A 26,166-nucleotide genomic window follows, 5' to 3' on the forward strand; every position below is an offset into this window, starting at 1 on the left:
TCCGATTGTTCAGTATCATATAGACCTGTCTGTGATGAGACACCATGTGCTTCAGTAACTGAGACTAACACCCAGACAGCATCTTTTTCACCGGAGAAACAAGTGTCCGGTGTCTGGACAGCTCTCTACTGAGGAACTCATCAGTTATGAAGGGCGGGACATTTGAAAGAATCACTTTGGTTGCGGAGAAGAAGAAGAATACTTAACAACAGCTTTTAGCTGGGCTGATTGTGTTTGCGCTTCAAAAATCACAATATTTGGCATTTGATTGGAAGAAATTTAGCTCAGTCAATGAAGGATATGGAGGAAAAGGAAGAGTCAAAGGCGGAATCAAATGAGGGAATGGAGACAAGTAAATGCTGCTCATCAACTTTATTTGTATTGAGGTTGCATTATATTATAGTATTTTGGACATGAGGGACATAATGTTGTCACAGGACTTGAAAGGTGAATGATACATTTAGGTGTAGAAGGTTTGAAAATGATGTTTTTAGCAGCCGTACAGCAAGTTGATCCTGGAGATGTCCCAGTAGGACATGCCCCTCCTCTGGCCGATCTGCACGTTGGGGTTGGGGATAGGGGTGATGGCGTCCCTGCCGTGCTGGATGGAGAAGGCGCTCTTTCCGTAGTGCATAATGGAGGAGTAGTCGTAGGGGGTGTTCAGGTTGTTGGTGGCCTGCTTGTAGAAGTTGTAGGCCATTTGCGGGTTGATGTTCTCCCAGTTGATCCTGACGTAATAGTCGCGGTCGCTTCTGGTCTGCTCGTGCTGGAAGCCCAGAGCGTGGTTGATCTCGTGCTGGATGATGCCGTGGTAGAGGCAGCCCTGCTTGTTGAGAGACAGCACCTGTCGGCCCCCCGTTTTCCCCAGAGCGGAGAAACACCCGGCTTTGTTCTCGATGCTGATGTAGTCGTACTCGTTCTGGCGGGGCACGAAGCGGAGGCAGGTGCTGCTGTGGAAGGCGTTCATAGCGTAGTCCATCTTCTGCCTCTCCCAGCTGGAGAACTCCCTGCTCACAGTGAAAGGGATCATCACCAGGCCGTTGGAGGCTTTCTTCCACAGGCAGCTCTGGGACCAGCATGTCATGGCGTTTCTTGTTTTGGGAACCAGCAGGTCTCCTTCCAGCAGTATCTCATCGGTCGCGTTGTTGGAGGTCAGGATCCTGGTAGTGATGTCGATGTCGTCTTGTTCGTCCACCTGGACCTCTTCTCCACTTCCTTCCTCCATGAGAGGATGTGCCTGAGAGAGGCCGAGCAGGAGCAGCAGGAGCAGGCCGACGGAGGGAGTCATCTTCAGGTCTGGAGCTGCTGTGGAGCTGCTGTGGAGCTGCTGTGGAGAGACTGCTTGGAGCTTGATGTTTGACTCACTTCAGTCCAGGCTCTTTATACTCTCCTCTACAGGTGTGTCTGCTGGAGGATTATGGGTTGTCTCCACTGCTAGGCCTAAGTAAAGCTGTTCAGGGAGGACTAACCAAACCAACCTGCTATTTCAAAACGGTTTGTTATCTCTGGTTATTAGATAGTTCAACATGTAAGGGTCAGTGGGTGGGGTATGTTTAGCTAGACCTCTGCAGACCTAAAGACTTTTGTGATACCAACATTTATTTTGTTTTCTTATTTTGCAAAGAGAGGTGACCAGTGCTGCACATTGTATTAAAAGCATGTACTTAAACTGTGATTTCAGATTTACATAGCAACACAACTCTTTTGTATTATTTTATTTTTTTGCTCTCATGAAACAATTTAGACAAATGCACAGTTTAACATTAATGCAATAACTGGCCAAATACATGTGTGAAACTGTTCCTTCAATCAGTAGAAAGAGGTTACTTTTTCTGATGAACTGGATAACATGTTCTCTTCACACAGCAGGGTAAGGACCAAAAGTTATTCGGAAAGTAAAAGGCTACAGGGAAAGCTAACGACTAAGCTTGAAACTCTGATTGTGGGAAACTTTGCTGTAAAACATTTCAAAAGTCTAAACAACACCAAAGTACTCTGATTTCCCAAGCATATGGTCTCTGACTTGGCTGACAAGATCCTGCATATCGGGGCTGAACACCCGACTGTGAAAAATGTGGTACTGCACATTGGAACAAAAGGTGTCGTGAAACAACAGTCATAAGTGCTGAAAGAAGACTTTAACTGTCTGTTGAAAACTGTCAGCTCTCTAAATGCTAAGGTATTCCTCAGTGGCCCTCTGCCGCCAGTCAGAAGAGCAGTGGAGAGATTCAGCAGATTGTTTGCACTGAACACGTGGCTCTCAACTGCCTGTACTGAACATTCTGTCCATTTTATTGACAATTTTAACTTTTTCTGGGAGTGCAGACATCTTTTTAAGACAGATGGACTTTGTCTGAACCAGTCAGGAGTAAAATTGTTTATTTCCAACATATTTAACTGTCTGCGTCATCAATCTGCTCCCTATGCCAAGGACAAGCAACAAGAAGAATCAAAACAGGAGAAAGACACAACACAGTGCATAGAAAACCTTGAAGACGTATCACTGCACCTGCCTGAGAAGAGTCATGATTATGGGAGACCTATGAGACAAAAGGAGGAGTCTCCACTACCACCCTTCGCCCTTATCAACACCTTTGAGGATACTCTCCCTTCAACACCCAAACCGCCATCCAGCTCTCTGGGCCCAGACTCCCCCTACCAGCAGTTCCCTGGCCGCCTATTCTCCTGGCTGAAGGAGATTCAGGGGATTCGCAAGCTGACCCCCGTCCCTCAACGGCGCCTACTACAATCACCGAAGCAGACGCGTGCACCAGCTCCCCTGTATTCATCACCATGCCTACCACAATCATCCAAACCAAAACGTGCACCACCTCCTCCCCCTTCGAGACCGCATCCGCTGTCTCCAGAGCCTGATAAGGATGTGTGTGTAAAAAAGGCAACAAGCTCTTACTGATAAGTGCTGGGTCCAGGCTCAAGGGCGTATGGCACTCTCAAATCTTTCCAGAACATGCCGGGACCCTGCCTGCCAATAGCTTTGCCGATATCTGTGTTGATAGGTTATAGATTACGAACGGTGAATCAGCTTAGAAACAGAAAGCGCTCAACAGTTAGTGTGAATTTATCAAATTTAGCTGTGATTCCACGTCAGTCACAGCTTGTCACACAAAATCAGACTGATAGTGTAGTCAACAAGCTTAAACTAGCTTTATTAAATGTCAGGTCGTTAGCAGGAAAGACATTTTTAATCAATGATTTTATCACCAAGCACTATCTGGATTCTATGTTTTTAACTGAAACTTGGATAGTTCTTATTGAATCAACCCCTCCCAACTTTAGTTTTATGCGTCAGGCAAGAATGCATAAGAAAGGGGGTCGAGTTGCTATTCTGTTTAATGATTCCCTTCAATGCAAGCAGATATCTTATGGAACCTTCCCATCTTTTGAATATGTGGCCCCTTCAGCTGAAATGCTCCTCTTGAGCTATGTCTGTAAACATCTATACACCCCTCAAATACTGTGCATGCTTTTTTGATGACTTTTGTGATGCTGAGCTGCTGTCTATAATGTGTATTGACTTTGACCGTTTACTCATTGTTGGTGATTTTAACATCCATGTTGACAAGCCCGATGACAGAGGGGCTAAAGAACTGTTCTGTGGTCTTGATAACTACGGACTGACTCAGCATGTAAAGGTTCCAATGCACAACAAGGGGCACACTCTAGACTTCATCATCTCAAAGGAGCTGAACATCTCTGAGGTTGCGGTGACTGATGTTGCACTCTCTGATCATTCGTGTGTTTTCTTTGAGAGCTCTATTTCTGTTCACATCCCAAATGTTCAAAAAGAGATTACCACAAAAAGGTATTTATCTGAAAACACAAGGGAAATGTTTGTTCAGAAATTGTTCTCCCACACTAGCCCTCGCTAATGTCTCAGTAAATGAGCTAGTCGATCATTTTTAATTCAAAAATTAAAATTGTTATAGATGCCATTGCTCCCACTAAGGTAAAGGAGGTGTGTGACAAAAAATATCTCCATGGAGAAATACCATGAGCGTGAGAACAGAAAAAAGAGAGTCTAGAAAAGTTGAACGCAGGTGGAGAAAAACAAATCTCCAGGTTCATTTTGAAATCTATAAAGAAAGACTTGACTTTTATAATTTGGAATTGAAAAATGCACGACAGTCTTTCTTCTCTGACCACATCACCAAAAACACAAACAACTCACGTGTTTTGTTTGCTACCGTTGAGAGACTAACAAACCCCCCAGTGTCAGTAGCCTCTGAATTTCAATCCACCAGGGCCTGCAATGAATTGGCCTCCTTCTTCAAAATTCAGAAAATCAGACAGGCAGTCGGCGTTTCTTTATCAGGTACAGCAAATGTGTTGTCCTTGTGTCCACTTAAAATCAATTCAAAAAAGATGAAACAATTGTCAGGGGGAGCGAAGCATGCAGGACCCAAGTGCAGCACAAGGAGGTGGAATACCACGTTCAACAAAAAGCGAGCTTTGATTATAAAAAAAAAGCTGATAACAAAAAAACAAAGTTAGAGAAATCCAGGAAACGAAAAACACTTGACTTGATACGTGAAGGAAGACAACGAACTGACTAAGAACAGAAGGGAAAACAGGACTAAATACAAAGGGACTAATCACTAGACAAGACACAGCTGGGGAGGGGAGGCAGAAACACAAGGGCAGGGGTATTCAATTGAAATTCAAAGAGGTCCAGTTACTAAAATGTCCTCCCAGCAAAGGTCCAAATCTTATATTGTCACTTGAAACAGTGTAATGTGATGTACATAAAATCAACAACATACGTACATTTCTATATCATTTATTGTCAAATTTCAAGTGTTTTCAAAGTAATATACTTTTAACATACCGATAAGTCCGAACTTGTATGGCACTTGAATGGAAAACAGTACTGTAGTTGTCTTTACTACATTTCAAGTAACAGACAACAGAGACTGAATTTCTTCTGAATAGATTAAATAAAAAGTGCAAACACAGCTTTGAGCCGCCTGGACTTAGGGCCTATATTTCAAGTAATGTAAAATCATTCAGAATCTTCTGAATAAAATAAAAGTGCATCTTCAAGAAAAGAAATAAACAAAAGACCTTTAAAGCTCCCCACCCCCTTTTTTAAACATGTATCAACTACATTTCAAATAAAATAACACAGGAACCTTAGGCTAATGTCTACATTTAAAGTAAAACAGAACAGGGCAGAATTTACTGAATAAAAGAAAAGTGCAGAGCTCTGAGCAGCTCCCTTTCTCCTCTCTTCTTTCCTCCTTTCCTTCCTCCCTTTCCAACTTCCTTTCCTAGTGAGAGAAGTGGGCATGTAACTATCCTGCCAGCAGTTTGAATCTTGGCTTAAATGGGGTTAGTGGCATTCTCATGCTCATTGGTGAGCCTGGAACGGTACTTTGTTTTAATAATGTTCATCGTAGAGAAAGCTGTCTCACAGCTGTAAGTTGTTCCAAACATGGTTAAAGTGTGTAGTGCTACTTTGGTTAGACTAGGGAACATAGTTTCGGGCACAATCTCTAACCAGAAAATAGCAGTCAGTTGTTACAAAATGCTCTCTCAGAGCAAAATCTGTTTGCAGATCAGTGAGCTCTAAATGTAAAGATCCAGGATGTGCCCACTTGAAGGTCTGTGTCACCTCCTTTGAAAATTCTCTGATTTCTCTGATAAGGAATGGATTCTCGATTAGCAGGAGGAGCTGGTGTCCAAGGTTGAAGCTGTCAAATCGTTGATAGAATTTTCCAATCAGCTTGTCTATGAAGCCGACATAAGGGGAAATGTTTCTCTCACCCTGACTTTGTTCCCGCATTTGTTTGAAGTGCTCACACTCTCCATGGATATCTTGTTTGAACATGTCCAGCTTCATCTGGAAGGAGTGGACAGTTTTCATCAAGTCGCACACAGAATTTTTCTGACCCTGCAGCTTTAAACTGAGCTCATTAAGGTGTCCTGTGATGTCCACCAAAAAAGCCACTACATCCATCTTGTGCTTATCTTGCAAAAAGTTTGTAAACGGTGTTGCTTTTTGACTCTTGAGCTGCTGTAAGAAAGCAGCTATTTCCTTTCGGATGGACCAGAAGTGTCCCAGTGCATTCCCTTTGCTCAGCCATCACACGTTGTTGTGGAGTAGTAGGTCATTTGCATCTGCTTCCATTTCTTTCATAAATTCTCTCAGCACTCGCTGCTGATGGGATGAGGATACCCTGAGGAAGTTGATGAGTTTCATCATGGTATTCATTACTTCAGCAAACCCTTCAGAAAGAATGGCACAGAGAACAGTCTGGTGGATGATACAGTGGTAGGCTATGAGATCAGGGTTGTCTTGTTTCATCTGTGCCACAGCCCCCTTCTCTCTCCCAAACATGGCAGGTGCACAATCTGTGGTGACTGAGACTACTTGCTTCTGATTTATCTTTCTTTTTGTGAGCATCTCCTTTATGCCCTCATATATATCTTCTCCTCTTGTGGGTGTCTCAAGTGGGATTAAACCCAACAGGTCCTCACATATCTCTTTCTTGTCTTTGTGAAGAAATCTCACATACACCAAAAGCTGGGCATTATCTGTGATATCTGTGGACTCATCATGGCTAAGGATATGCATACTGCGTTCTGAACGCTGCATCAAGCTGCGCCAGTACATCCTCTGCTAATAGTTCAGATTTTCTGGTCGTTGTTAAAGCTGACAATGGGATTTGCTTAATTTTTTCACACATGTAGTCTTTTTGTTTACGGTCAAGTAAAGTCTCTGCAGCCGCATTTAAGCACTCCTTCACAAATTATTTATCTTTTTATTAGTATTAGAATTTTAACGGGTCTGGGCAGAACCGTCACTGGGTCGGTCCGCCATTTGGTGATACCTGCACTAGGGCAACAGGTTACAACAATGAGACAGTCAGACACAAGGAAAACCAAAGACAGGAAGTAATACTACACCAGACACAACGGAGGGAAAACATTTCAAAAATAAAACAGGAAACTACAAACACAAAACACTTGACAGAACCCCCCTCTCAACTGGCGGATTCCAGATATACCAAAAGAAAGTCACAAAAGTTCAGCAGGGTGGGTTGAGGGGGTCCGGTGGGACCCCTCCGGAGGAAGCTAAGGAGCACCTGGAGCAGGAGGCGGCAGGGCCACCGAGGAGACAAGAGCACAAGTCGGTGGGACCCCCAACGGAACAGGAGCAGATGTTGGCGGGACCCCCATCGAACCAGGTGATGGCAGGACCCCCAACGGAGTAGGACATGATGTCGGCTTGGCAAATTGGGACTGGAGTCGGCCGGCCAAGCAGGACTGGAGTCGGCCGGGCCGCCGACAGGACAGGAAGGGACGGAGTGGCCCGGGCTGTCGACAGGACAGGAGGGGATGGAGTGGGCCGGGCCAACAACAGAACAGGAGTGGTTGGAGTGGGCCGGACCGCAGCTGGAAGCATGGTGGCCAGGACTGGGCTTGGAGTCATGGCAGTCAGGGCTTGGCCTGGAAACATGGCGGCTAGGGCCGAAACTGCAGCCGGGAACGCGGCTGCTAGGGACAAAACTTGAGCCGTAAGCGTGGCTGAAGGAGGCTTGGCTTCAGGAGGCTCGGCTGCAGGAGGCTTGGCTGCATGAGGCTCGGCTGCAGGAGGCTCGGCTGCATGAGGCTCGGCTGCAGGAGGCTCGGCTGCCGGAGGCTCGGCTGCAGGAGCACTGGCTGGTTGCCTGGCTTTGCGCTTCTTTTGAGCCTGTTGAATGCTCCGCGGGCCTCCAAAGGCCAGACGGGATCCCAAAAAAGGGTCCACAAAAGGAGCTGTGTTGGGAACGGGCAGAGGGCTAGCATGCCTGGAGCGAAACAGGCAGGGTCCAAGTGCAGCACAAGGAGGTGGAATACACATTCAACAAAAAGCGAAGTTTAGAAATCAAAGTTTAGAGAAATCCAGGACATGAACAACACTTAACTTGATACGTGAAGGACGACAACGAACTGATTAAGAACACATTGGAAAGCTGGACTAAATACAAAGGGACTAATCACAAGACAATACACAGCAGGGGAGGGGAGGCAGAAACACGAGGGCAACAGGTGACAACAATGAGAAAATCATCCATCCATCTTCTCCCACTTTTCCGTCAGGGTCGCGGAGGTAACAGCTCCAACAGAGAGCCCCAAAGGTTCCTTTCCCTGGCCAAATCAACCAGCTCTGACTGGAGGATTCCAAGACGCCCCCAGGCCAGCGAAGAGATATAATCCCTCCACCTGGTCCACGGTCTCTTCCCAGCTGGACGTGCCTGGGACACCTCCCTAGGGAGGCGCCCAGGTGGCATCCTCACTAGGTGCCCGAACCACCTCAACTGGCTCCTTTCAACACGAAGGAGCAGCGGTTCTCCTCCGAGTCCCTCCCGGATGACTGAACTTCTCACCTTATCCCTAAGGGAGATGCCAGCCACCCTGCGGAGAAATCCCATTTTGGCCGCTTTGATCTCGTTCTTTCGGTCATGACCCAACCTTCATGACCATAGGTGAGGGTACGAACGAAGATGGCCCGGTAGACAGAGAGCTTTGCCTTCTGGCTCAGCTCTCTTTTCGTCACAACGGTGAAGTAAAGCGACTGCAGTACCGCTCCCACTGCTCCTATTCTCCGGCCCATCTCACGCTCCATTGTTCCCTCACTCGAGAACAAGACCCCGAGATACTTGAACTCCTTCACTTGGGGTAAGGCTTCATTCCCTACCTGGAGAGGACAGTCCATTGGTTTCCTGCTGAGAACCATGGCCTCAGATTTGGAGGTGCTGATCCTCATCCCAGTCGCTTCACACTCGGCCTTGAACCAATCCAGTGAGTGCTGAAGGTCACAAACAGCTGAAGCCAATAGGACCACATCATCTGCAAAAAGCAGAGGTGCAAACCCTAGCCCACCGAACTGCAGACCCCCTCCCCCACGACTACGCCTCGAAATCCTGTCCATGAATATCACAAACAGGATTGGTGACAAAGCGCAGCCCTGGCGGAGGCCAACCCTCACCGGAAATCGGTCCGACGTGCTGCCGAGGACCCGGACACAGCTCTCGCTTTGAGAGTACAGAGATTGGATGGCCCTGAGTAGAGACCCCCTCACCCCATACTCCCGCAGCACCTCCGACAGTATCTCCCTGGTAACCCGGTCATACGCCTTCTCCAAATCCACAAAGCACATGTAGACCGGATGAGCGTACTACCAGGCCCCCTCCAGGATCCTTGCGAGAGTGAAAAGCTGGTCCGTCGTTCCACGACCAGGACGAAAACCGCATTGTTCCTCTTCAAACTGAGGTTCGACAATCGGCCGGACCCTCCTTTCCAGCACCTTAGAGTAAACTTTCCCGGGGAGGCTGAGTAATGTGATGCCTCTGTAATTAGCACACACCCTCTGATCCCCCTTTTTAAAAAGAGGAACCACCACCCCGGTCTGCCACTCCTTTGATACTGTTTCCGACTTCCACGCAATGTTGATGAGACGTGTCAACCATGACAGTCCCTCAACACTCAGAGCCTTTAGCATTTCTGGGCGGATCTCATCCACCCCCGGGGCTTTGCCACTGTGGAGCTGTTTAACTACCTCAATGACTTCCCCCCGGGAGATTGGAATTGATCCCCTTCATACTCCAGCTCCGCTTCTAACATAGAGGGCGGAGTTGTCGGATTCAGGAGTTCCTCAAAGTGTTCCTTCCACCGCCCTAACACACTATCAGTTGAGGTCAACAGCATCCCATCCTTACTGTACACAGCTTGGATGGTTCCCTGCTTCCCCCTCCTAAGGTGTCGGACGGTTTTCCAGAACAACTTTGGTGCCGACCGAAAGTCCTTCTCCATGGCTTCTCCGAACTTCTCCCACACCCGCTGCTTTGCTGAGGCCACGGCTGAGGCTGCTGCCCTTCGGGCCTGTCGATACCTTGCAACTTCGTCAGGAGTGCCCAGGGATAACATATCCCGGAAGGCCTCCTTCTTCAGTCGGACGGCTTCCCTGACCACCGGTGTCCACCAGGAGGTTCGAGGGTTACCGCTCCTTGAGGCACCTAAAACCTTGAAACCACAGCTCCCCGCCGCAGCTACGGCAAAGGAGGCTTTGAACACCGCCCACTCTGGTTCAATGTCCCCAGCCTCCACAGGGATGCCTGAAAAGCTCCACCGGAGGTGTGAGTTGAAGGCCTCCTGGACTTGGGACTCCTCCAGACATTCCCAGTTCACCCGCACTACACGTTTGGAATTACCAGGTCTGTCCAGAGGCTTCCCCGGCCACTCGACCCAACTCACCACCAGATGGTGATCAGTTGACAACTCCGCCCCTCTCTTCACCCGAGTGTCCAAAACATGCGGCCTTAGGTCCGATCATATGATAACAAAATCTATCATGGACCTTCTGCCTAGGGTGCTCTGGTACCACGTACACTTATGAGCATCATTATGTTCAAACATGGTGTTTGTTATGGCCAATCCATGACTAGCACAGAAGTCCAGTAACAAACCACCACTCCGGTTCAGATCAGGGGGGCCGTTCCAAGTGTCTCCATCATTGCCCACGTGTGCGTGGAAGTCTCCAAGCAAGACTAAGGAGTCCCCTTCAGGAGCCCCATACAGGACTTCTTTCAGGGTCTCCAAGAAGGCAGAATACTCTGAACGGCTGTTTGGTGCATAAGCACACACAACAGTCAGAGTTTTCCCCCCGATGACCCGCAGGCATAGGGAGGCGACCCTCTCGTCCACTGGGGTAAACTCCAACAAAGCGGCACTCAACCGGGGGCTTGTGGGGCTTGCGTAGAGGTGAGCCCCACCAGATCCAACTGGTAATGCTCCACCTCCCGCACAAGCTCCGGCTCCTTCCGCCCCAGAGAGGTGACATTCCACGTCCCCCACAGCCAGCCCGGCCACCAGACGCTCGCTGACGAGTCCTCCTTCTTGGCCTGGCTCCAGAAGGGGACCCCGGGCTTCCTCCGGGCCGGGTATCCTCGCTTTCAAGTTTGTTTGTCATGAGGTCTTTTTGAACCAATCTTAGTCTGGCCCCTTACCTGAGACCAATTTGCGATGGGAGACCCTACCACGAACACAAGGTTCCAGACAACACAGCCCCCATGTTCATCGGGGCACACAAACCTCTCCACCACGATAAGGTGCTGGTTCTCTGAAAGGTTTTGGTGATACCTGCACTAGGGCTACAGGTGACAACAATGAGACAATCAGACACAAGGAAAACCAAAGCAAGGAAGTAAAACTACACCAGACACAACCGAGGGAAAACATTTCAAAATAAAACAGGAAACTACAAACACAAAACAAGGATCTTGACAACAATTCCATCAGATTAAGGATAAAGACCTAGAGGACATTATTCAACATCAGAAGTCCTCCTCCTGCTGTCTTGATATTATACCTACAAGCTTTTTCAAAAATATTTTTCAAAGCATGTCCTCAGATATACTTCATATAGTAAACAGGTCTCTTCACTCGGGTATTTCCACAGGCCCTAAAAACTGCAGTAATTAAACCATTCTTAAAAAAGAATAATCTAGACGCTTCAGTAATGAATAATTACAGGCCCATATCAAACCTCCCATTTCTAGGTAAAATCATTGAAAAAGTAGGTTTTAAACAACTGAGTAATTTCTTGGATGCAAATAACTGTTTTGATGTGTTCCAGTCCGGCTTTGGACCGCACCACAGCAATGAGACTGCTCTTATTAAGGTCACCAATGACATCCACTTAAACACAGACAGAATCTCAGTGTTAGTATTATTAGATCTCAGCACTGCATTTGACACCGTTGACCACAACATATTACTAGACCGACTAAAAAACTGGTTGGGACTATCAGCAACAGTTCTAAATTGGTTTGAATCCTACTTAAAGGACAGAAACACTTTGTCTCTATAGGCAGCTACACATCAGAGCTGACAAATATGACATGTGGGGTTCCTCAAGGCTCCATCTTGGGGCCTCTTCTCTTTAACATCTTCATGCTACCTGAAAAGAATTGTTTGGAGGACTGATGCTGATACTTTGCTTCCAGTGGCAACCTCTACAGAATGTCCGATCAGAACACAAAGGGGGAAAACGGCATCCAGAGAAATGCTATTGAGTCGTCATTTATTGAGTCTTCACACCCACAATACAGAGTACTGAAGTGATTCTACTTGCTGATACAGATATAGATAGGTGTGTAAGGTCTGTAAGGTGTGATTCTGTAACACAGAAAAGAAAGGAAAGACATGTTTATAATGTCCTGCAATAATGTTGTAGCCTACAAACCAGTCTAGGTATATTACCTTAGCAGGGCTACATGTGGCTTTGAAGTAGTTTAACTGAAGCTAAACATTAGACTTACACATAGCCCGCACACATGCAGCATACATTATTGTACAAATAGAATTAGCTAGCTCAAGATGTGCTACATCAGTATAAGCATGCTAATCGCGATTAGCATGCAACAAGGTGAGCTACAACTATATAGGGCCAAGAGATAGGTGGCCAATTAACTGCCTGACCAAATCACACTGAACGATACAAGGAATGACCAGATTTGAAAACAAACAGATGGGCTTTTGTACACAACCACTGGCTCAGATAATGAAAAGCACCAAAACAAGTTACCATAGCTATGCAGATGATACACAAATTTACATTACCATTTCACCAGGAGACTATGGTCCAATTAAAAAGGACTAATGTCACAGCAGGATCTAGAAAAACTTGTCCATGCTTTCATCTTCAGTAGACTGTAATGGTGTCTTTACAGGTCTCACTAAGAAATCCATTAGAAAGCTGGAGCTGATTCAGAACGCTGCGGCTCGAGTCCTCACTAACACTGAGAGAGTGGATCACATCACTCCAGTTCTAAAGTCTTTACACTTGCTTCCTGTCTGTCAGAGATTTCAAAGTGCTGGTGCTGGTTTATAAAGCATTGAATGGTTTTGGCCCTAAATACATTTGTGATCTCCTGCTACATTAGGAACTATCCAGAATCCAGTCATATCCAAGACGGCTCGACAGCGGCTCTTCTTCCTCCGCAGGCTGCGGAAGTTCAACATGGACTCCAGGATACTCTGCAACTTCTACAGGTGCACCATCGAGAGTATCCTGACTGGCTGCATCACCGCCTGGTATGGCAGTTGCACCGCCCTCAACCGTAAGACTCTACAGAGGGTGGTGAAAACTGCTCAGCACATCACCAGGACGGAGCTGCCATCCATGGAGGACCTCTACACCCAGCGGTGTAGGAAGAAGGCCGGTAGGATATTAAAGGACCCCAATCACCCCATCAACAATCTGTCCAGCAGTGGCTCAGTCAGTAGGGGCTTGGACTGGGAATCGTAGGGTCGCCAGTTCAAGTCCCCGAACAGACTTGAAAATATGGAAGGTGGACTGCTACTTGGAGAGGTCCCAGTTCACCTCCTAGGCCCTGCTGTGGTGTCCTTGAGCAAGGCACCGGACACCTCCAATCCCCCCTCCCCATTGCTCCCCGGGCGCTGCACGATAGCTGCCCACTGCTCCTAGTACTAGGATGGGTTAAATGCAGAGGACCAATTTCACTGTGTGTGCTCTGCTGTGTGCATGTATGTGACTAATAAAGAGGGTTTCATCCTCCGATTCTATTCTATCTATCTATCTTCTGTCTGCTGCCGTCTGGCAGACGGTACCGCAGCATCCGGACCAAGACCACCAGACTCAGAGACAGTTTTATACCACAGGCTATAAGACTGCTGAACTCCTGAGCTCTGTGAATGTCTACTCACATCTGTTTATAGTACACACATACATATATATATATATATATTATACACATCTGCCATACATATCTGTTTATAGTACACATATCTATATATTATACGTATCTGCCATATACATCTGTTATACATAATATATGCATCTGTCCATACCTCCTCATTCAACAGTGTAAAGTGTTTAAATACTTTCAATGTATTCCACATATGTATATATTTCACATCCTCAAATCTTTATTGTTGTTATTGTAAATATTCTTCTCTCTTTTTGCACTATTTTATTTATCTTATTTGTACCATGTATGTGGAGTTGTTGGAGGAGCACGCGACATAAGATTTTCATTGCCAACATATACGTTGTATCTGCTGTGCATATGACAAATAAAACCTTGAAACCTTGAAACCTTGAAACCTTGAACTCTCAAGTCTTCTGCGACGGGTCAGCTTTCCGTCCCCAAAATTAGAACTAAACAAGGAGAAGCAGCGTTCAGTTATTATAATCCAAATATCTGGAACAAACTCCCAGAACCCTGCAGGGCCGCTGCTACTCTTACTACTTTTAAATCCAGGCTGAAAACCTTTCTGTTTGCCTCTGCTTTTAATTGAACTATTCTTATCAAACATTGCACTGTGACTTTGATTCTGCATTACAACTTTTATTCATGTATTTTATACCTGCTGTGTTTATCTTATTGTCTTGGCTTTTAAATTACCTTTTTTCTTTCTATGATGTGTTTATGCTGCACTACTTCTAAATGTTCTTAATGTCCTTCATTTTTTTGAAAGCACTTTGAATTGTGTTGAAAGGTGCTATAAAAACAAACTTGCCATGCCTAATCACACCTGTGCTTATTTTGTCATGACGAGTGGAATGTCTCCCTGTGTATTTATCACACATTTTGTTATTTTGTGACATTATAATAAGAACCCGAACATCTTCTCGACAATAACTTCAGAAACAAATCGATCCAGTAAACTGACTCACTCACCTGATCTGCTGATACATCACCAGACTGTCCTCCAGTTTCAGTGGAGACACAATAATAAAGAAACATGAAAGCTCAGAGACCCTCCCACTTTGTGACCATTTTAATGTCCTGTCTTTATCAAAGCTCAATAAAGTCCATAATCCTTCAAATAAATGTAATGTTTTCATATTTAGTTTGTCTTGTGTTTTAGGGAGGTATCCATATGGTTAGTGACCCAGACATATCAGGCATTCTCATAAACCCTTATGACAGGAGCATCATTTGTGCCTTTAGCTGGGTGAAAAGTTTTAGCAACAAAATCATACAAGGTTTTTATATATTATTCCAATCATATGATGTGAAATATTAACTACAAGACCAAAACATAAATTATCTTTGAATTACATTTTAAAGAAGAGGTCTGTGTCTCTAGCTACATGTAGTACAAACACAATGAAGCATGAGCCGGTTTAAAACTGTCATCTTGATACAAGTAGAAACACACACACACACACACACACACACACACACACACACACACACACACACACACACACACACACACACACACACACACACACACACACACACACACACACACACACACACACACACACACACACACACACACACACACACACACACACACACACACACACACACACAGGCAACAGGAGCTGCCGTCTCTGGCGGCCTGAACTGAGCATTTGATTCTTTACGTCATTCATCTTCCCTCAATCCAGTGACTTCATTACCCTCTGTCTCATATAGGTATTAGTCCATTCGGCGGCAGAGGCCTGGGGGGTGCTGAGTCCCTGTGCTCTTCCCTGGTCCCCGGTAGCCTAATGTTATCTTTTTATTAAGAGATCATACAATGTAGGATTTAGATTGGATGAAATTGAGCACAGTCTAAGTCTATAAGGTATATGAAAAGGTGGAATCAAATGAGGGAATGGAGACAAGTAATTGCTGCTCATCAACTTTATTTGTATTGAGGTTGCATTATATTATAGTATTTTGGACATGAGAGACATAATGTTGTCACAGGACTTGAAAGGTGAATGATACATTTAGGTGTAGAAGGTTTGAAAATGATGTTTTTAGCAGCCGTACAGCAAGTTGATCCTGGAGATGTCCCAATAGGACATGCCCCTCCTCTGGCCGATCTGCACGTTGGGGTTGGGGATAGGGGTGATGGCGTCCCTGCCGTGCTGGATGGAGAAGGCGCTCTTTCCGTAGTGCATGATGGAGGAGTAGTCGTAGGGGGTGTTCAGGTTGTTGGTGGCCTGCTTGTAGAAGTTGTAGGCCATTTGCGGGTTGATGTTCTCCCAGTTGATCCTGACGTAGTAGTCGCGGTCGCTCCTGGTCTGCTCGTGCTGGAAGCCCAGAGCGTGGTTGATCTCGTGCTGGATGATGCCGTGGTAGAGGCAGCCCTGCTTGTTGAGAGACAGCACCTGTCGGCCCCCCGTTTTCCCCAGAGCGGAGAAACACCCGGCTTTGTTCTCGATGCTGATGTAGTCGTACTCGTTCTGACGGGGCACGAAGCGGAGGCAGGTGCTGCTGTGGAAGGCGTTCATAGCGTAGTCCATCTTCTGCCTCTCCCAGCTGGAGAACTCCCGGCTCACAGTGAAGGGGATCATCACCAGGCCGTTGGAGGCTTTCTTCCACAGGCAGCTCTGGGACCAGCATGTCATGGCGTTTCTAGTTTTGGGAACCAGCAGGTCTCCTTCCAGCAGTATCTCATCGGTCGCGTTGTTGGAGGTCAGGATCCTGGTAGTGATGTCGATGTCGTCTTGTTCGTCTACCTGGACCTCTTCTCCACTTCCTTCCTCCATGAGAGGATGTGCCTGAGAGAGGCCGAGCAGGAGCAGCAGGAGCAGGCCGACGGAGGGAGTCATCTTCAGGTCTGGAGCTGCTGTGGAGCTGCTGTGGAGCTGCTGTGGAGAGACTGCTTGGAGCTTGATGTTTGACTCACTTCAGTCCAGGCTCTTTATACTCTCCTCTACAGGTGTGTCTGCTGGAGGATTATGGGTTGTCTCCACTGCTAGGCCTAAGTAAAGCTGTTCAGGGAGGACTAACCAAACCAACCTGCTGTTTCAACATGGATGTGATCTCTCGTCTTTAGATAGTTCAACACAGAGTGGTAAATGGGTGGGGTATGTTTAGCTAGACCTCTGCAATATTTACATTATCTTTGTGACACCAAATTGACATTTTTCCAATGTTGTAAAGAGAGGTGACCAGTGCTAAAAACATGTATAAACTGTAGTGTGCAAATGTTCTCAGCTGTAGCCAAGCTCTGTTGTGTTGGACTAACAACACTACTTTTTGCATGTTGACAAATGCACAGTTTAACATTAATGCAATAATTGACCAAATACATGTGTGTACGTCTTCCTTAATTTAGTAATCACACCTGTGCTTCTTTTGCTATGCCTCACACTGTGTATTAATTATAGATTTTGTTATTTTGAGACATCAGAACACGCACCAGAGCATCTTCACAAACAAAAACCGCAGAACCAAATCGATCCAGTTAAGTGACACACTACCTCCATTTTAACATTCACACATTGATAAAGAAACGGCACATATGAAAGCTCAAAGACCTTCCCACATTCTGCACGTTTTAATCTCTTGATTTTCTCAAAGTTCTTTTAAATCCAAAATAAAGAGAATTTGTCTGTATTTAACCATTGGGTTAGTTTCATGTTTATATCATGCATGCTCATAAACCCTTTTGGCTTCATAACAGGACCATTATTGGTGCCTTTGGTTGAAAAGTTATGGCAAAAAAATAATATAAGGTCTATTCTGACTTTTCAATAATAGGAAGTGAACCATTAAGCCAAAACATCAAGCATCTTTGACTTTTAAACGTTGAAGAATGACAACAAAGAAGTCTGTGTCGCTATCTAGTACAAATACTATGAAACATAAACTTAGTTTCAAATGGTCATCTTGACTCAACAGGGATTTGTAAAATAAAAATAAAGGCTACAAAAAACTATTGGTCTCTTCTCAACCTACATAAACACATGCTTCTACACAAAGGTCCAAAGGCCCACTGCTTCACAGCTTTATCTTGCCAACCAAATTCAAAAATCACTTTTCCAACCCTATAATTGCACTGTTCAGCTGCTACCAATTTGTAATCCTCTGTCAGAAATCAGTGGACAACAACTTAATACAGTCTGCAGAAGATAATGACAAGAGGTCAGTGATGTGGACAGGCACGCCTCCTGCTTTTCTGACCAATGAAGGACACCACATATTTAGGATCCTGGATCCTTTGCAGAAGTGAGGAGGCTGTTTGAGAAGGAAAAAAAAGTGCATTAAATATAACACACGCATGCAGCTAATGTATCTGATGAAAAAGCACAGCCTCTATCCCTCCCCCTGTATCTTGCATCCACACTAGTTACACACCGTACTGGTTTGTCAACAGAACTGTTGTTTGAAGATGTTTCATAGAAATATAAGAAGATAAGAGAATAATATATTAAAGTAGCTTGATACATAAACTATTACTGCCAAGGTTTTTTTAACAAAAAATACATTTTATTTATTTCCTAATTATTGGAATTTGTGTTGTATTGCAAATAACCATTATAGATGATTTTCAAATAGGAAGGATACAAATGAACACTGACTCGCTTCTTCCACAAAAAACATGTTTTTATTGGGAACAAACTTTGAACGACTATCTCACAGTACAAACCTTTCAGAATCACTGTAACATTTATTATTTACAGTGTTGTCGTGAACAATACTTTACAAGTTATAGCACCCACAACATCAGACAAACTGGTTTGGTTTGTTAGAAATAACAAACCAAAAATATCTAATTCCGATACAAATCATGAGTTTGTTGTTTTCGAACAAAGCAACAGGACAAGAACGTTACTTAGATAAAAAAGAGATTTTTTTTCAGATTGACCATTAATTCCTGACCTTTGGAACATTAAAAAAGGTTCACCACAGGGCAGTCCCATAACCTGACCAAACTGCTGTTTCATTTCATGTCAGGGACAGTTGAAAACTTCAGACAGACACGGACAGCAGGCGCTTTTAACTTGAACTTCCATCGGACTAAGATTAAAATCATAGTTTATGCTGTTAAAAATATGTAGATGAATGGCAAACCACCAACTACTGTGAGTCTGAGAAACACATACAAATCAAAGCCTAAACAAAGAAACTATAGTGCCAGTAGTCTAAGCACACATTGATATTAGCAATACTAGTGTTAAAAGGGTCTGCCCAGGTCAGATCATTCCTTTGGGAGGAAGTCAACGTTCAGATTTTTTTATTTGAGTGTTTGGCCAATACATCTATCTTGTGATCTGCTTCCACCACCACATGAGCAGGGTCCCAAAGGAAGTGTTATTGAAATCCCCAGTAGCAAATGAAAAATGTCCTACAAAATATCCTGCTTGCTTAACATGCTATTTTGTGAAAGAAATCCTAGAGACGGCTCATAGTTGCTGTTAGCGCACATCACAGCAAATGTGATGCAGACAGAGTTTTTGCAATTTCTTACAAAACCTCCAGGCATCAGAGTCAGTGGTCAGTGTCTACAATATTTAAATGTATGCAAGTCAATTAGAGATAAAAGTGTCATTTAAATGACATTGAATGCAATTTAAATGACACTCACTACCAAAGTGTTTATGTCTGAGGTGAAGAGTGTGTGTGCCTCTGCATGTGATAGTCCAGAGAGGACCTCTGACTGAAGCTACAGCTGCACTCCTGGCACTGATAAGGTTTATCTCCTGTGTGTTTCCTCATGTGAATCACCAGGTTTCCTTTCTGGGTGAATGACTTGTGACATTCTGGGCATTGGTATGGTCTCTCTCCTGTGTGTATCCTGGTGTGATTAACCAGGTCTGACTTCTGACAGAAGCTCCTCCCACAGAACCGGCACTGGTACTGTTTGTCCTCTGTGTGAATCCTTACATGTCTTATTAAAGTCTTAGTCAAGGAGAAAGCTTTGGCACAAAACGGACACTTGTAGGGTTTCTCTGCTGTTCCTGCTTCAAACTCAACCATGAGCTCGGTGGATTTCCCTGAAGGTCCTCTCGGCTGAATATTGTCGAGATGTTGGGGCTCATCTTCCCCCTGTTTGCTCTGGTTCACTGAAGCGAGCAATTGATCATCTGTGGTGCAGTCTGATGCTCCATCAGCCGGCTCAGTTTTAATGTGATCCACGGCAGCAGAGGAGTCCTTATCTATATCACACACAGACTGGATTTGGTAAAGACACAGGGGCTGCAGAGACTCCTGGTCAAACTCACTCTGATCATAGGGAGTGCAGGTAAGTGGAAAAGTCTTAATGCCAGAAATATCCTGAGTGCAGTCCATCTCTCCAATCTCACCGGCAGCTGTCACTGATCCGAGGGGAGTTTGTGCCTCCTCCTTTTCACTTTCACACTCATATGGTTTCTCATTAGTGTGTTTTAGACTGTGGACAAGCAGACTATCCCTCTTGTTAAAACTTTTCTCACACTCTTGGCACTGGTATGGTTTAGCATTTTTGTGTGTTCTGCTGTGAGCGAGGAATGCAGACTTGTGGGAGAAGTTTTGCTCACAGATCTGACACTGGTAAAGGGATGAATCATCGTTTCGATGTTTTTTGATATGACGTACCATCGTCTTCTTGGAAGAAAAAGTGCTGAAGCAAACCGGACATTTGTATGGTTTCTCCACGTCGAGGATCTTTAACGGCAGGTCACACTCCTGATTCACATCATCGTCTGAAATATCCACCAGTATCTCATGGTCAATTTCTGTGGCAGGAAAGCAGTCTGAATCAGTGTTCTCGAGGGGACTGGGTTCTGCTTGCTCTGACGTGGCTTTTACTGCCTCCTCCCAGCAAACACCGACGTTCACACTGGCAGCAGGCTGAAGCCTCACATCTGGGACGGACATCTGGAGAGAGTCTGAAGAGAGGAAACAACTACATTTATTTTACTGATTTTGACCAGTAACTGTTTTTTTGTCTTATGTATATATTGACTGTTGTTCTTTTATTTATGCCTTTTCACCTGTATATATATGTATATATATATATATATATATATATATACGTTGGGGTGTACAGGTTGTATGTATATACATATTTCTATACATATTTTTATATATATATATATTTATTTTTATTTTACTTTAACTCTATTATACCTCGGAATTGTGGGAAACGGTATTTCGATCTTTCTGTCTGTACACACAAAGTGAAATATTGACAATAAAGTTGAATTTGACTTCACTTTGATTGACCAGTCGTTTTATTTTGTTCCTGTTGAGTTCTACTTATATTGACATTTATATTATTATCACCACAGTTTATAAGCAGGATCTTAAAAGTAATTTGTGTAGATATTCAAATATATATATTTATAATAATTAACTCCTATCATGGAAAACTTTACACATGACTCATGTTATGATTTCCTTCCGTTAAACTCACCTTCACTCTGTGCCTTGGCAACATCCAGCAGTCTGCGGTGGCTGTCCACCACCCACTTTGAACAGGACATTTCCTTTTCATAATCTACTATTGTCGTCTCTACAATCCTGAAGATCTCCTCTGCAGCTGCAGACAAACGCTCGCTGACCAGTGTCCTCAGCAGCTCCATCTTCACTGCCCTCTCCATGCTGAGGTGATCTCCAACACGAGAGTCCAGGTGTGTGTCTGTGTGTGAAGTCGACATAAGGCCTCAAGCCTTCTTGTTTCTTGCTCCTCTTGAACTCTGTGTCCTCAGAACCTACTCTGCTCTGGCTATGTCTGCAAACATAGAAAACAGAACATTTATTGAAAACCATTACGAAGAAGAAATATTAAAATGTATATGTTTTCATTTCTCAACTTTCTGTGACAGTAAAATTAATACCTTTTGTTTTGGACAAGCTGTTTGGAGAGTTGTTTTAGGGCTCTAGGTAACAGAGAATGTGTTGCTATGTTCTCACATTCGACCACAAAGCAGTGTTTTTTTTGTGTTTGCAGTTTGTTAAGTACAAAAACTAATATATGTGGTATTGTGGTTAAAAGTCAAGAATGACCTGTTTCCATTGCATGAATAGAAAATAATGCAGCTCAGTTATCTTTGTGGTGTAAGACTCCGAAAGCATTTTGCAATAGCATTTATAAAAGATATTCAATAATATATTATAAATATAATGTACAGATAGAGCAGCAGCCAAATACACTGATGGGGATTTGTAGAGACAGATTAACTGGAGGTTGGCCTACATTATAACTCTTTTCAGGTTGAATATCTTATGAATTCATATTTCAAAAGACAAAAAATGTTTTTTAAATGTTGCTACTATAATGAGATCCATGCATCATATGGTTCACGTTTTTTCAAATGTAAATGTATTAAGGTGAAGTCTGCTTTATTTCCCAATTTACCATTAAATGGGCATTTAATATTGTGGGAAATCAATTGATTTGTATTTTCTGCATTACACCCATATTACTGTATCACAGCCATGTTGCACTTTAGTTACTAATAATACACCCATATTGCACTGTAATTTCACTGCCATTACTCCATATAACACTGCCATTACACCTCTATTACACCCATGTAACACCAACCCATATTACACCATAAATACACCGTTATTGTACGCATTTTACTCATGGACACAGCCTGTAAAATAAATGTATCCCCCAGGATAGAGAAACCATTTAAGGGTTGTGAAAACTCTGTTTACTGTACGTGCATGTACATGCCACTTATAGAGCTCCTGCAGATGATGTCATATATGCTGGTCACGTGACGAGATACGACAGGGGCAGCCATTTTGGCAGTCATCGCGGCAGTAAATTGACAGGCACTGGCAGACTGTCAAGGATGGTGGATAACTGCTGTGCACCAGGTTGCACAAATAGGCGTGGGAAAAAGAAAGGTGTATCGTATTATCGCATTCCTAAAGACGCGGAGAGGAGGGAGAAGTGGATTGGAGCGATTAAAAGAGCCAGGAGCCTTCAGAAAAAGACTGAAAGATGGGACCCCCCGGCCGTTGGCTTTCGCTTATGCAGTGATCACTTCATATCAGGTGGGTGAAGGAATACAGTACAATGCTACAAAAAGTTTCTGGTCAGTTTAATTAAATTTAATTAGTTTAATTTAAGAAGTAGCACCCAGTTATTATAGCTAACGGACACTGTGATGTCCCTTTTTAACTCAACAAGTGTGGCTCTGGCGCAGCCTAGCCAGTTAGCAAGTTAGCTTGTAGCAAGCTAGTGGTAAACAAACCCGTGTTGAAATATTCCTTCTTATTTTGTAGGGAGAAAGAGTGATAATCCGTTGAGTCCGGATTTTATCCCCTCAATTTTCGATTACCTTCCATCTCCAGAGAAGAGGAGACATAAAACGAGACTGGAGGTTTTTAACAGAAGGCAGAAGGCTAAACTGCACAAAGTAGAGCAGGCAAAGATATCTGCAGAAGCCATCCGTCAAAGGTGGGTAGATCAAACTCCTGTCTGATTACATGTTGGGTCTACTTGTGATCGGTGTGTTATTCAGATTATTTTATTTCAAATAGTTAACTGCCGTGATATGGTTATAAACAATAACGTCACACCAGTCATTTAATGAAGGCTAATATCATATGATTTCCATTAAACATGTCAAACTGTAAACTGTAACTCCACAGTTGAATGTTGTTTACGAAGCCGGACTGACACCATTTGTAAGCCTCCAAGCTTTTGTACGCTCTGAGGGAGTCTCCTGAGTACACTGATGGAAAGCTTACAAGATAGCTGTGGATGTCTGCGTAGCGCAAGTCGGGTACATCGTCTTCAGAGCAGGAGGTTATGCTCTTGAAAAGCACACCGGGTGAATTATATGGGTCGCTTATATTTAATCTCTCTAATTTTGTACTATAAAGCCGAATTTCACTTGAATTAAAATGAGAAGTATACTCGCTCGGTAAGAAAACACTGGCACCGGTGGTCATGTTGACTGCCAAAATGGTGGCTCCCAACCAAAAGTCACGTGACCGCAGGAGCTCTATACATGTGACGTTATGCTGTAACGGTTAATAGCTATACGTTTAATGGCAACCAAGGAAACAATAATGTAAAGCTGTAGCTACATGTCGGAGATATCTTTAATGACAGACCACACATTGACAACATAATATGACTCTGAACAGACACTGAGTTACACAATAAGGTACATTAGCTTACCCTGCTGAGACTGTTTCTGTTAGCTCACTCTTTCATTAGCGCACTTGAGGAACCGAAGAAAGCTAGCTCACTGAGCAGCTAGGTCATAACAAGACCTACTGACAAACTGCTTAATAGAGAACAAAAACTGTAAACTGATATTTGTAGTTTATAATGGTGCCTCTGGTTTCCCGGGCTTGAAAATATCCACAGTTAACTAGCCAGCTCTAAGGTGTGCAATGTCATAATGCTAATATTATAGCGTTCGCTTCAGTTAGCTCACAGAGGCTCCAGCTTCTTCTTCGGTTGTCAGTGATAGTAGGCTACTAACCACATTAGCGCCTTCTACTGTTCAACTCCAGCACAGGTTTTCAAATACTGTACAATCAGTAGGCAAATTACTAAACTTCCAATAATTCATTTATGGTAAAAAATATAGTTGTCTACTGAGTGCAATTGTTCAATACCTGTTCAATGGCATGAATGCATTTATTTACATAAACATTTCAATTAATATGCTTATTATTCTTATAGGCAACTATTCTTGCATTATAACATGTTTGATCACATATCCTATTGTTTAGCATTATTATTCAAACTGTTATATTATAATTTAAAACATTTTGTTTCTATTTATCCATATATTAACTTGAGTTCATCTGATGTCAAAAGGGTGAGAATCACAACCCTATGTGTAAATACCTATTTATCCATCATCGTGTGTCATCTTATCCTCTCTAATTTGTCCTGGTTAAACGCATGATCACTTTGTTGACTAGTTCTATGTGCATTCAAGTCCACATACCTGTGTTGTACACTAGATGGTGGCATCAACCTTCCTTCATTACGCTGTGCTCCACTTCACAAGATCACTGATAAACTCTTAGGTTGCTTAAATATGCCCACGTTAAATGGACTAACAACCAAGTTTAAGGCTGTGTCAGAGCTAAAATGTTAAGTAGCAAAATAGTGAGGAATTCAGCAGGAAGTCGGCAGTAGAAAAGCCATAAATGTAAGTCTGATGGATGTTTCAAGACAATGTGGCAGTGAGCACTAAGCTGTGTGGCACAGCGGTGCTACAGTGAGATGGATGTGAGGTGGGGAACAGGGGGCCGATGTGGGGCCAGCCTGCCCATTCCTGTTATTGCGGGGTGGGAGTTTCCAGCTATACAGCTGAAGGGAAGCACCACAGGATGTCCTTTTCCTCATTCCTCAATGATAGAGTTACTCTGGGTATGTGTGTGTTGCTTTGTTTCTCATGTGTAGGTTTCTATTGAATAACAATGTCTCAAATATTCCGTGATGTCCTTGACTTTAATAAAGTCATTGATCAATCCTGCACTAGGTGTAAAAAGGACATAAACGGATTTCTGTTATACGTCTTTTTGCCTATATTTCATTCAAAAGGGCATGAGTTATGACAATGATTGTCTTTTAATAGATATGATGATATGGTATATGATATTGATTTTACTATAGAAGCAAGGTATTCCATGGTTTAAATGCTGTCAAAAATGTGTAAGGCGAAATTTATTTGGAATATTCTTGAGCAGAACAGTAACACATTTATTTGGGCTAAAACGTACAAACAATATTTTAAAGTTTATTTTTAATTTTTCATAACTTGTTGTAAATTCAGTGCAAATGTGCACACGTAACAGATAAATGGTATAATGCTTTATCTTCAGCAATGATTACATTTTTTTCATTCAATAATGTTTGAACATTGTATGTGTTTCATTGTGTGGAAGAAGTCTTTCCTGTTCTTGTCATTGAATTCTTTCTGGCAACTTATGTTGCCCCATCCTGTAGGTGATGACACATAACCAATCCCTCAAAAAATGGAGATAAACAACACATCTGTTCCTAATAGGTCAGAGGAACTCAAGGATTTAACTATAGGCTGTGTTGTATAAATATCCGACACACAAAGAACGGCTTAGTCTGAAAATACCTATTTCTTCAATTTTGGATATTTTTCAGTGTGTTGATGTTTAAAAAAAAAAAAAATACTGTTAAATTGGGAATACCAATATTAAGAGAATTCACTCACACAATAGAAAACAAATAGTTGTAAATAAACCCAGATTAGACAGATTTATTTGTAGGAGCAAAGTAATCTGAAGTGAAAAATGTAAAATAAAAACACACAGTTCTCTTGTCTTATATTTAATCATTGCCTTTATTTTAGATACACTCATAAATCTTCAAATAAAGTGGATTCTTACCCACTAAACCAGGTTGATTTCAGCAGTGAGAGTAAACTGCAACAAAGCTGTAGGCTAAAAAACAATGAGC

General features: G+C 43.5%; 3 protein-coding genes across 3 annotated transcripts; all 3 read right to left on the bottom strand.

Annotated features, from left to right (window-relative positions):
• Nucleotides 1-490: 490 nt before the first annotated feature.
• Nucleotides 491-1,288, bottom strand: LOC134870879 (high choriolytic enzyme 1-like). Its single transcript, XM_063893376.1, has one exon. It carries the CDS (start codon nucleotides 1,286-1,288, stop codon nucleotides 491-493), a length of 798 nt encoding a protein of 265 aa, XP_063749446.1.
• A 14,499-nt stretch (nucleotides 1,289-15,787) lies between these two features.
• Nucleotides 15,788-16,585, bottom strand: LOC134870880 (high choriolytic enzyme 1-like). The gene has a single exon (XM_063893378.1). It carries the CDS (start codon nucleotides 16,583-16,585, stop codon nucleotides 15,788-15,790), a length of 798 nt encoding a protein of 265 aa, XP_063749448.1.
• Nucleotides 16,586-18,344: 1,759 nt separating this feature from the next.
• Nucleotides 18,345-24,174, bottom strand: LOC134870297 (zinc finger protein 883-like). Its single transcript, XM_063892376.1, has 3 exons — nucleotides 23,890-24,174; nucleotides 21,157-21,474; nucleotides 18,345-20,629 (listed from the first exon to the last, which is right to left on the bottom strand). The coding sequence occupies exons 2-3, from the start codon at nucleotides 21,398-21,400 to the stop codon at nucleotides 19,359-19,361; spliced, it is 1,515 nt and encodes a 504-aa protein (XP_063748446.1). The 5' UTR covers nucleotides 21,401-21,474; nucleotides 23,890-24,174; the 3' UTR covers nucleotides 18,345-19,358.
• Nucleotides 24,175-26,166: the final 1,992 nt, after the last annotated feature.

This window comes from Eleginops maclovinus, chromosome 10, assembly GCF_036324505.1.
Source record: "Eleginops maclovinus isolate JMC-PN-2008 ecotype Puerto Natales chromosome 10, JC_Emac_rtc_rv5, whole genome shotgun sequence".
NCBI classification, from domain to species: Eukaryota; Metazoa; Chordata; class Actinopteri; order Perciformes; family Eleginopidae; genus Eleginops; species Eleginops maclovinus.

Bases quoted from the DNA above. Each gene is read 5' to 3' on its own strand.
- LOC134870880 (XM_063893378.1), bottom strand. From the start codon at position 16,585: ATGACTCCCTCCGTCGGCCTGCTCCTGCTGCTCCTGCTCGGCCTCTCT.
- LOC134870879 (XM_063893376.1), bottom strand. From the start codon at position 1,288: ATGACTCCCTCCGTCGGCCTGCTCCTGCTGCTCCTGCTCGGCCTCTCT.
- LOC134870297 (XM_063892376.1), bottom strand. From the start codon at position 21,400: ATGTCGACTTCACACACAGACACACACCTGGACTCTCGTGTTGGAGAT. The intron at 20,630-21,156 runs GTGAGTTTAACG...TCCTCTCTTCAG, and splicing joins TGCCAAGGCACAGAGTGAAG to ACTCTCTCCAGATGTCCGTC.